Source organism: Cetorhinus maximus, chromosome 16 (genome assembly GCF_964194155.1).
Source record: "Cetorhinus maximus chromosome 16, sCetMax3.hap1.1, whole genome shotgun sequence".
Classification (NCBI taxonomy): Eukaryota; Metazoa; Chordata; class Chondrichthyes; order Lamniformes; family Cetorhinidae; genus Cetorhinus; species Cetorhinus maximus.
The window spans coordinates 19181628-19194034 of NC_135894.1; the positions used below are offsets into that span (position 1 = coordinate 19181628).

The 12407-nt window shown below is 46.3% G+C and overlaps 1 protein-coding gene across 4 annotated transcripts in view; it reads right to left on the reverse strand.

The window, feature by feature from the left end:
• Positions 1–12407, reverse strand: part of fndc3a (fibronectin type III domain containing 3A) — a 206763-nt gene that overhangs the window by 29854 nt on the left and 164502 nt on the right. For all 4 annotated transcript variants that reach the window (XM_078559450.1, XM_078559449.1, XM_078559452.1 and 1 more), the window contains 2 exons: positions 5621–5726; positions 1456–1631 (listed from right to left, as the gene is read on the reverse strand). In XM_078559450.1, coding sequence (XP_078415576.1) covers positions 1456–1631; positions 5621–5726 — 282 coding nt within the window. The remainder of the gene's footprint in view (positions 1–1455; positions 1632–5620; positions 5727–12407) is intronic.

Consider the following 12407-nt stretch of genomic DNA (forward strand, 5'->3'; position numbering starts at 1 on the left):
CAGGACAGGTCCTGGAAAAGGTCCTGTTAATGAAGTTAAGAGTGAGGGGCAGAAAGAAAGGCTCCTAGCTTCAGATTTAAAGAGACAAAAGCTGCAGGAAGCAGATTTAAAGCAAGAATAGCTTACAAGAGGCAAGACGGTCCAAAATAGATGGCTGAAGGTCTGTAACTCTTTGCTATGGGCATGTGAAGTAGTGGTACTGCTGATGGCTGGGTTGGTGAGAGTGTGTGGGTGGTAGGCAGCTTGAATGCATGTGGCGATCCAGGGAAGAGGAACATCGAAAACTCTGGAGGTGAACCCTTGCGGAAGGTGTCTGAGAGAAAGCATTGGTTTGGGAGAAGATTCTAAGTTCTAAGGCAAAGTCTTGGAGAGTGGAGATTGGAAACCCTTGTGTGAAAGATGGAGTGCAGTGAGATCGGTTGGCTCATAGTGTGACAAGCATCTGGATGGAGTTGAGGAGAGATCCATAGCATCTGGTTGAGGTGGCATCTGTCACTTGGCTTCAGAGTTTGGTGCACCTGACCACAGGGTGCCTACTGGTACATGGACTATGTACTTACTGTGGAAATTAGAGTATAAGATAGCTTTTGCAACTTGTGTTATCCTTAAAAGCTGTATATATCTGTAAAGATATAGTTGTGGGTAAAGGTGTGTTATAGTTAATCTTTTCTTGTTTAATAAATGTTTTATGCTTTTGTTAAAAGTTCATTAACTGACTCCGGTGACTCTGTTCAGTAGCCCCTCTCCATGTATTTAAACAAACAAATGAAAGTTAGGATCTATCAGCCTGGGTTCCACCCTGGGAACAGGCTTGTCCAGTGGTAACCTCAGCTGGGGGTCATAACATGACTCTGTGAAAGAATACACTATTGGGCTTTGATTCTGGACTCTCACAAAATAATAACTCTTATTTTGTCTGTGGTCTTTGCCCTGTAACTCTTTCTTTTCTCTATCCCGCCTTTATTGTATGAATGCAAAGGAGGCCACATTGCTAACCTCTTCTCGCGTTTGAATTTGTGCAAATAAAATAACCCTTTTAGCTCATCCTATCCGAATTTGCTGTGGGGTAACTAATAGAGAATTGTATCACATCAAAAATTGAGGGATTGGGAAATATGCCACTGCTTATAAAGGGGGAAATCCTGTTTCTGTTTACGGACAAGTGGCAAGAGGAGAAATCAGGGTTGTTCAAATTAAAACCCACTCCTGTCTGTAACATTAACAAAAATTCAAGCCTAAATTGAAAGATTAGAAAATCCTATTGGCATACAGGATACAGAACTGTAGTATGGACTGCTAAACCTACACTTCATAATAAGGAACAAATTCTTTCCCATTTGAACAACTCAAAACAAACTCATGGCGGGCCTCTGTGTGTGTCTTTACCCATATATTACCTGAACGCTGATCAATTTGCTGTTATAGTGAGCCTTAGGGAACACTTTTAATTCTTACCCCTGCTTTGTTTGCAGCCCGAAGTCGAAAACTGTACAGCTTTCCTGGAAGCAGGCTGCTGACTGTACATTCCATGTCGGGCCCGTGGTATACTTCCTTGGGATCAGTCAGGTCTGACGTAGACATTTCCAGCCTATAACTCATTACTTGGGAACCGCCAATCATTGGAGGATGGCCTGGTGAGACAAATCACACTTCTACATTTCCTACTTTAAAAAACTTGCATTCATATAATGTCTTTAGCATAGTAAAACATCCCAAGGCTTTACAAGAGCATTATCAAATAAAACAGGATGCAGACCCACATAAGGAGGTACAAGGGCAGTTACCCAAAAGCTTGGTCAAAAAGCTAGTCTGTCAAAATTTTGCATATTGATAATGAATGCTGGAATTTTAAGATGCTGTCTGCAGCTTCATGTAACTAAGTCCCCCGCTGAGATTGTGTTGTGTGGCACTACAACCGTGCGAAACGGGTTGGACTAATAACAGATCTAGCAACTCAAGACTGGGCAATCATGAGGCTCTGTGGGCCATCAACAGCAGCAGAATTGTACTCAACTACAATCTGTAACTTCATGGGCCAGCTATCCCCCACTCTACCATTACCACCTAGCCAGGGAATCAATCCTGGTTCAATGAAGCATGCAGGAGGGCATGCCAGAAGCAGCACCATGCATACCTAAGAATGAGGTATCAACCTGGTGAAACTACAACACGAGACTACTTGAATGCCAAACAGCATATGCAGCAAGTGATGGACAGAGCTAAGCGATTCTACAACCAACGGATCAGATCTAAGCTCTGTAGTCCTCCCACATCCAGTTGTGAATGGCGGTGGATAATTAAACAACTTGGTGAGGTGGTGGCGTAGTGGTATTGTCACAGCAGATGGTGAAATTTGAATTCAATAAAAATTTGGAATTAAAAGTCTGATGATGACCACAAAACCATTGTTGTAAAAACCCATCTTGTTCACTAATTTCTTTTAGGCGAGGAAATCTGCCATCCTTACCTGGTCTGGCCTAGATGTGACTCTAGGCCTACAGTAATGTGGTTGACTCTTAAAATGCCCTCTGAACAACGGCAATTAGGGATGGGCAATAAATGCTGGCCTAGCCAGAGATGCCCACATCCCATGAACGAATAAAAAAACTCACTGGAGGAGGAGGCTCCACAAATATCCCTATCATTGAGGAGCCCAGCACGTCTGTGCAAAAGGTAAGGCTGAAGCACTTGCTACAATCTTCAGCCAGAAATGTCGAGTGGATGATCCACCTCGGCTTCCTCCAGGGGTCCCCAGCATCAAAGATGTCAGTCTTCAGACAATTCGATTCACTCCACATGATATCAAGAAACAGCTGCAGGCGCTGGATACTGCAAAGGCTGAGTCCTGACAATATTCATGAAGACTTGCTCCAGAACTTGCCGCGCCCCTACAACACTGGCATCTACCCAGCCATGTGGCAGGTATGTCCTGCACACAAAAAGCAGGACAAATGCAACCTGGCCAATTACTGCCCCATCAGTCTGCTCTTCATCATCAGTAAAGTGATGAAAGGGGTCATCAACAGTGCTATCAAGCTGTACTTGCTTAGCAATAACCTGCTCACTGATGCTCAGTTTAGGTTCTGCCCAGGTCACTCAGCTCCTGAGCTCATTACAGCTTTGGTTGAAATATGGACAAAAGAGCTGAACTCCAGAGGTGAGGTGAGAGTGACTGCCCTTGACATCAAGGCCGCATTTGACTGAGTGTGGTATCAAGGAGCCCTAGCAAAACTGAAGTCAATGGAAATCAGGGGGAAAACTCTCAGCTGGCTGGAGTCATACCTAGCACAAAGGAAGATAGTTGTGGTTGTGGGAGGTCAGTTATATTAGTTCCAGGACATCACTGCAGAAGTTCCTTAGAGGAGTGTCCTAGTCCCAAACATCTTCAGCTGATGATTGCACGATGTTCAGCATCATTCGCAACTCCTTAGATACTGAAGCAGACTATGTCCAAATGCAGCAAGACCTGGACAACATCGAGGCTTGGGCTGACAAGTGGCTAGTAACATTCGCGCCGCACAAGTGCCAGGCAATGACCATCTCCAACAAGAGTGAATCTAACCATCGCCCCTTGACTTTCAATGGCATTACCATCGTTGAATCCCCCACTATCAAGAATCCTAGGGGTTACCATTGACCAGAAACTGAACTGGACTAGCCATATAAATACTGTGGCTACAAGGGGCTAGGAATCCTGCAGCGAGTAACTCACCTCCTGACTTCCAAAAGCCTGTCCACAATCCACAAGGCACAAGTCAGGTGTGTGATGGAAGACTTTTCCTCTGCCTGGATGAATGCAGCGCCAACATCACTCAAGAAGCTTGACACCATCCAGGACAAAGCAGCCCACTTGATTAACACCCCATCCATAAACACTCACTCCCTCCACCACCAACTCACAGTAGCAGCAGTGTGTACCATTTATAAGATGCACTGCAGAAACTCACCAAGGCTCCTTAGACAGCACGTTCCAAACCCACGACCACTACCATCTAGAAGGAAAAGGGCAGCAGACACTTGTGAAAAGCAATTTTGACCAAGCGACAGTGAATGAATGGCGATTATATTTACAAGCCACTCACCATCCTGACTTGTAAATATAATTGCTGTTCCTTCACTGTCGCTGGGTCAAAATTTTGGAACTCCATTCCTAACAGCACTGTGGGTGTACCTACACCACATGGACTGCAGCGGTTCAAGAAGGCAGCTCACCACCACCTTCTCAAGGGCAACTAGGGATGGACAATAAATGCTGGCCTAGCCAGTGAAGCCCACATCCCTTGAATGAATAAAAAAATGTAAAGCTTGAACAACTCAGACATAATGAAACCCACAATAGGCTCCATTTGCACAATTATTTATTGTGATCAAATTCCTGAGGGAAGTTAAATAGTGCTCAGGTTAATTATATTGGGCACAGATACTGGTTTAGGCATTTGACATGTTGTTATACAATTACTATCATGTCACTAGGCTGCTAAAGTCTCATATGTTCTACCAAAGTACTTAATCAAGGTAAAAAGTAAATATGAAAAGTACATAATATGAAATATATAATACAAGATGTAATTTCCAAATAGTTTTGGACATTAAGGGAACCAACTGATATGGGCTTAGGCAGGCAAGTGGAATTAATGCAGAAGTTCAGGCATGATCTTATTGAACAGCGGAGTAGGCTTGAGGGGCTATTACGGCCTACTCCTGCTCCCATTTCTTATAGGTTATCAGTTTTGAGTGAAATTAACTATTCAGCAGCAATTGTTACACTTTATTAAACAGTATTTACATGGCAAACTATCCAAATCTAAGGCAGAGAAAGAAAATAAAGATAAATGCACCTTAATTTTAGACTTTTTTTTAAACATGAGGAAGGATTATTCTTAGTTGCATAAAACTAGTTGTACTTGCTACCAACTTTGATACTAATTAAAACATTTGTATAATTTAAGCAATATTTGTGTAAAAAGTCTAGGTCTAGGTTGAAATGTCCTTACATACCAAGTTGCAGCTTTGGAAGAGGAATGGAGGTTTCAAGTTCAATGTTTTATTTCTGGGCTTCATAACTCAAACATGGTGTCGTTTCAGTCTCCAGATTAACATACAAACAAAAACAGCTCAAGATTCTTTAACTTGCAGGGAGCCACAAGGCTTACAAAAATTTAGTTTGAGTGCTTAAATTCCAAAGCACTTATCTGACACAGGTAGACATTTTTTAAATATGCCAACAGAGAACTATAGGAGTTTAATATGGGGCAATTAGATCATTCTTTATAAACTACACACCTCCAGTTTTGATTGCAAGTTTTGAACCATTCATTCCAATAACGAATTCCCAGAAAATAAATCATTGAACAAATTTTTAAAGATGTAAAATTGTTAAGCTAAGTATGACATGTTATGGTTCAACAAATGATGCTCCTCCAAGAAAAAAATCAAATTTTCTATCAGGTACATGGGTCAGAGTGGAACAAGGATAGATAGTGGCAATCTCTTAAAGCATGCTGCCTCAACATAAAAAATAATTTATAATCACTGTGCTGAAATCATTCTCTGCTCTCAACTTCACATACCATATAGAACAAAAGAACTTACACTTGTTCTAGAGACAAGTGGTTCTTACCCCATCGTAACTGTATTTCTCTTGCCCGTGCTTTACCTACAAGTCTTGGTGGTTGGCAAGGACCAGGAGGAACTGCTGGTGTCTGCACTAGTAATGTTTCTGAGACCTGTAAAAGATGTACATTACAATAATGAGTTATCATGCTCATGTTAAAGGAACATTGATTTAAAAAATGCATTGACCTACAGAATATATGTCTAACACTGAGGGTGGCATGTTACTTAGGACCAGAAATATCAAAACCTTTCCCTACTCAACACAACAATTATGCAAGTGCCAGTTTGGCTCAGTGGTACTACTCATCAGGAAGAAGGTCATTTTCAGAGGTGCTGTCTTTTCCGTAAGATGTTGATTTGAGGCCCTGGCTATTCAAATGAATGTTAAAGATCCCAAGCAATATTCAGACTTTAGGAAGCATTCTGTATCCTGGCCAACATTTGTCCCTCAACCGTCACTACTGGTAACGTGGCTGGCTGTTTATTCTCATTGCTGCTTCCAGGACCTTTTGGTATACAATTTGGCACATACCTACTGTTATGGACAGGGGAGGGAGGCAAAACTGAAATCTTTTTTGGCCATCTGTCTGTAAGCAGGTGCATTTTACTTATAGGCTGTGGCGTGTTTCCCCAAACCCTCTATTTACGAGGTCAATTTGTAACGTGACTCGCTACAGAGAAACATAGAAAATAGGAGGAGTGGGCCATTCGGCCCTTCAAGCCTGCATTCACTATGATCATGGCTGGCCATCCAACTCAATTGCCTGCTCTCGCTTTCTCCCCATGTCCTTTGATCCCTTTCTCCCCAAGAGCTATATCTAACTCCTTCTTGAAAACATACAGGGCAGAGTTTTCTGCCTGTCGGGTGGGCGGGTCTGACCCAATCCCTGGCGGGCGGGGAGCCAATCCCTGCCGGAGAAGCGGGCCCCGCCGCCATTTTAGGTGGGTGGGCCAATTAAGGCCCGCCCAGCGTGATGTCTGGTGGGGAGCGTTATGTGCTTCCTGTGCAGGCTAAGTGCTGCCTCAGGGAGATCACTTACACTTCTAAAAATATGAAAATTAGAAGAAAACAATCCCTAACATGTCCCCCTCATGTGACAATGTCACATGAGATGAGACATGTTCATAATTTACATTATAAGTTTATTAAACTTTTTAAATTTTTTTTTTTTTTTTTGTAAAAATATACTTTATTCATAAAAATCTTCAATCACATTCAAAACCATTTCAAAAACAACATTACAAGGGTACAATCCAGGTTAAACTTTTACAAAATGTATCACCAGGTGCATCAGTACAAACAATATTACAATCATTTACAGCCTTTCATTTTGATCTGTACAGCCCGAGGGGCTCTAAACAGTTCCCAGTCTCTCGGTGCGCTGTGGTAGAAAGGTCTTAGACAGCGACCCTTCCCCATTGCGCCTTTGCGGCAGCTGCCCCAAGCTTTAGTGCGTCCCTCAGCACGTAGTCCTGGACTTTGGATTGTGCCAGTCCGCAACAATCGGTCGGGGACAACTCTTTGTGCTGGAAGACCAACAAGTTTCGGGCAGACCAAAGCGCGTCTTTCACCGAGTTGATGATCCTCCAGCTGCAGTCGATGTTTGTCTCGGTGTGTGTCCCTGGGAACAGCCCGTAGAGCACAGAGTCCTGTGTCACAGAACTGCTCGGGATGAACCTCGACAGCAACCACTGCATCTCTCTCCAGACTTTCTTTGCAAAGGCACAATCCACAAGGAGGTGAACAACGGTCTCTTCCCCACCACAGCCACCTCGAGGGCATCGTGCAGAGGGGGTGAGACTCCTGGCGTGTAGGAAGGATCTGACGGGGAGGGCCTTTCTCACCACCAGCCAAGCTACGTCTTGGTGCTTGTTGGAAAGTTCTGGCGATGAGGCATTCTGCCAAATGACTTTGACAGTCTGCTCGGGGAACCATCCCACAGGGTCCACCCTCTCCTTATCCCTTAGGGCCTCTAGGACGTTACGTGCTGACCACTGCCTGATGGACTTGTGGTCAAAGGTGTTTTTCTGCATAAATTTTTCCACCAGGGACAGGTGGTACGGCACGGTCCAACTACTTGGAGCGTTCCGCGGCAGCGTGGCCAGACCCATCCTTCGCAACACCGGGGACAGGTAGAACCTCAGCACGTAGTGACACTTGGTGTTTGCGTACTGAGGGTCTACGCACCGCTTGATGCAGCCACACACAAAGGTGGCCATCAGTATGAGGGCGATGTTGGGCACGTTTTTTCCCCCTTTATCTAGAGGCTTGTACATCGCGTCCCTGCAGACACGATCCATTTTCGACCTCCAGATAAAGCGGAAGATGGCTCGAGTGATCGCCATCGCGCAGGAGTGTGGAATGGGCCAGACCTGCGCCACGTACAGCAACAGCGAGAGTACCTCACACCTGATGACCAGGTTCTTACCCGCAATGGAGAGGGAGCGTCGCTCCCACATGCCCAGTTTCCTTTTCACCATAGCCACTCGCTCCTTCCAGTTTCTAACGCATGCCCCGGTCCCTCCGAACCATATCCCCAGCACCTTCAGGCCGTCAGCCCTGACAGTGAAGGGGACAAAGGATCGGTCAGCCCAGTTCCCAAAGAACATGGCCTCGCTCTTCCCACGATTTACCTTGGCTCCCGAGGCCAGTTCGAACTGGTCGCAGACGTGCATCAGTCTGCGCACCGACAGCGGATCCGAGCAGAAGACGGCGACGTCGTCCATGTACAGGGAGGCTTTTACCTGAGTGCCTCCACTGCCTGGGATCGTCACTCCTCTTATGCCCGGATCCTTCCTGATGGACTCGGCAAAGGGTTCTATGCAGCACACGAAAAGGACAGGCGAGAGAGGGCAGCCCTGCCTGACTCCAGATTTAATCGGAAAGCTATCTGTTTCCCACCCATTGATTGAGACTGCGCTACTGATGTTAGTGTAGAGCAGTTGGATCCAATTTCGAATTCCCTCCCCAAAGCCCATTTTGGAGAGCACATCCCCCATGTAGGTGTGCGATATTCTGTCAAAGGCCTTCTCCTGATCCAAGCTGATGAGGCAGGTATCCACACCCCTGTCCTGTACATAGGCAATCGTATCCCTGAGCAGCGCCAGGCTGTCAGAGATCTTCCTGCCTGGCACAGAGCAGGTCTGGTCAGGGTGAATCACCAATTCCAGAGCGGATTTGACCCGGTTGGCGATGACCTTGGACAGAATCTTATAGTCCATATTCAACAGTGAAATGGGTCGCCAATTTCTAATTTCCTCCCTTTCCCCCTTGTGCTTGTAGATGAGGGTGATGATGCCTTTCCTCATGGATTCTGACATGCTGCCGGCCAGGAGCATACTCTCGTACACTTCTAGCAGGTCTGGGCCGATCAAGTCCCACAGAGCCGAATACAACTCCGCCGGCAGGCCGTCGCTTCCGGGGGTTTTACTCTTCTCGAAGGACTCGAGGGCCTTAGTCAGTTCGTCAGGAGTTAGCGGTTTGTCTAGGCTCTCCCGCGTACTGTGGTCTAGGACCTCCGTGATAGAGGACAGGAAGGACTGGGAGGCCGTGCTGTCCGTGGGCTTCACGTCATACAGTCCGGCATAAAAGGATTTGCTGATCCTCAGAATGTCGGACCGTGATGACTTTACTGAGCCGTCTTCTTCCTTCAGGCTGCTGATCACAGAGCGCTCTCTGTGTACCTTTTGGAAGAAGAAACGTGAGCACGTCTCATCCTGCTCCACGGAGCGGACTCTGGAACGGAAGATGATCTTGGAGGCCTCCGAGGCAAAGTGCGAGGCTTGCTGGCCCTTCACCTCTTGGAGCTCCTCCTTGACATCGACCCCCATCGACTGCAGCCGGAGCAGATTCTGCATCTTTTCCTGGAGTCGGGACATTTCCCTCTGTTCCTTTCTAGCTTTCTGGGTGCCTTTGAGGATGAAAAACCTCTTGATGCTTCCCTTGATCACTTCCCACCAGTGTGTCAGGGACTCAAAGAGGGGTTTCACGGTTCTCCAACCTTTGTAATCCCTCTTGAGCTCCTCAATGTTCTCTGGGGTCAGCAGTTGCACATTTAGCTTCCATGCCCCCCTGCCCACCCTCAGGTCTTCCTCCAAGTGGCAGTCCGCCAGTAGGAGGCAGTGGTCAGAGAAGAACACCGGCTTGACCTCGGTGGATCTGACTGTGAATGCACGGGACACAAACAGGAAGTCTATCCTGGAACGAATGGACCCGTCTGGCCGCGACCAGGTGTATCTACGCTGCGCTCCGTCTGCAGGGTTGCTGAAGACGTCGTGCAGCTTGGCATCCTTAACTGTTTCCATCAGGGATCTGGACGTAGCGTCCAATCTGCTTCCGGCCCTGCCGGATCGTCCAGCCGCATCGATGATGCAGTTGAAGTCCCCGCCCAGAATGACCGGCCTGGAGGTCGCCAGCAGCAGTGGGAGCTGCTGAAAAACCTCCAGCCGCTCAGCCCCTTGTGCCGGGCCGTACACGTTAATTAACCGGAGTGGAGCGTTCTTGTACATTACGTCTGCTACCAGGAGTCGCCCGCCCACCACCTCCTTGACCTCGGAGACGGTGAAGTTGCCTCCCCGGGCGGAACCCCCGACGTCATCCCGCCCCATTTAAATTTTCAGGAAGGCGGGGACACAGCCAAATCAGCTGTGCGCCCGCCGACCTGTCAATGGCCAATTGAGACCATTGACAGGATCATTTAAACAATTAAAGGACCTGCTCGTCCAACCTTAAGGTTGGTGGGCAGGCCAGGAGCCCCGGCGGCAAATAGAGAAAACATGAAACCTCATCAACCAGCAGGATGAGGTTTCATGTAGGGATTTAGTGCCAGAAGCTTTGGGCTCATTGCTGATACCCGATTCAATAACATGAACCTGCTTTTCTCCTTCATTCACCTGCAGTACAACCCTGTCCCACCAACACCATTCAATTGTGTGGTGTATGTAGAACCTATTGCACTGAATCTTTTCCTCATTCCTGAAGTTTGAACAGACAGCTTTGGACACTGGCAGAGACCTCAGTTCTGAACACCATTAGTAGAATAGAAGAGAACTACAGGATTTCTCTAAGACAACATACTGCCTTATTTGTCCTTCAGTTTGGGTGCATTGTTTGGCTTCTTCCATCGAATTGTTTAAACATAATATAATGTATATAATTTTTTAAAAGTGTACTTTTTTTCCATGCGTACTACACGCATACAATATCACCTGGGTCAGCATGGCTATTTCTGCCCAAAATAAATGGAAACTTAAGAGGTGATAACTGTCAACTTGGAAATTGATGATTATGCAAATGGATATGATTATAAGGTTTTGGTTAGAATGCTGCAGTACAGAGGGATCTGGGTATTCTTGTACATGAATTACGAAATGTTACAATGTAGGTACAGCAAATAATTAGGAAGGCAAGTGGAATGTTAGCCTTTATTGCAAGCAGGGTGGAGTATAAAAGTAGGGAAGTCTTGCTACAACCGTACAAGATATTGGTGCAACCATATCCAGAGTACTGTGTACAGTTTTGGTTTCCTCACTTAAGGATATGATTGCATTGGAAGCAGCTCAGAGAAGGTTCACTAGAGTGATTCCTGAGGTGAAAAGATTGTCTTATGAGTAAAGGCTAAGCAGGTTGGGCCTAGAACAGGTTTGTCTAACGTGCGACCTGCGAAGCCCTTCTATGTGGCCTCTGGAGCCAGTTTTCAAAATGCCGGTCAAACAGGTAAGTTGGAATGGAAGATTCTGCAAGGAGCTGCTCTTTCAATCGTAGGCCGTTTCTCTCCTGTGTTTGCTGCTGATAGACTCACAACAGATGTTGGAGAGAAACATCTGTGATTGAAGGAGCAGCAAACATCAGCAGTGATGAGTTCGGTGCCAGCTCCGGGTTGGAAAGGTAAGCTGAGAGGCCCGGAAAGGGGGTGAGGTGGTGGGGGGTGGGCGGAGGAGGCTGACTGCCATGCGTGAGAGTGAGAGTAAGTGTGTATCTGTGTGTGTCAGTAAGAGTGTGTGTGTTTGTATGTGCACGAGTGAGAATGAGTGTGACTGTGTAAGTGCGGGAGTGTGGTGTGATTGCGTGCCTGCCTTACTCCCAGTCTCGGGTTTCTCGCTTATTCTCTCGACCACACACCAACGTATACACACATCTACAAGCCAATAGGTGAGTGAGAGGCTGGGTGAGTGAGTGGCCTGAGATTGGGAGTGAGCGTGAGAGAGAGAGTGTGTGTGTGTGCACGCGCGCAGGTGAATGTGAGATAGTGAGAGTGTGATTGTCTGTCTGACTTATTCCCAGTCTCAGGCTTCTCACTCACTCTCACCACCACACACCAACACATACACACACCCACACAGTGGGTGAGTGTGAGGGAGTGAGCACCCCGAGATTGGGAGTGAGCCTGACGCACGCACACTGACTATCTCACACTCTGGTCATTTTTATTAATTATTTTTTTTAAAAAAACTTAACAACTTATGCTCAGCAATTGTTTCTTTGCTGAAAAAAGACATTTTGTCGAAGCTTTTTGTCTTGCACTCATCAGGACAATCGCAAGAATACCAATGTCAGGGGAAGCAACAACTTTATACTGTATGATGAGTGCTGATTGGATGCCAAGTGGACTCTGATGGGCAGAGGCATTGCCATGGAGAATGCACCAGTTAATGGTGACTGACAGTTAACTGCCAAGCATTGTTTGAAATTTTAAACCAGGCAACTTGACTCCGATTGGTCAAAGAATTGCCCCGAGGAATGAACCAGCAAATGGCTGGCACTTATTTTGTTTAGCTGAAACAGGTGCAAT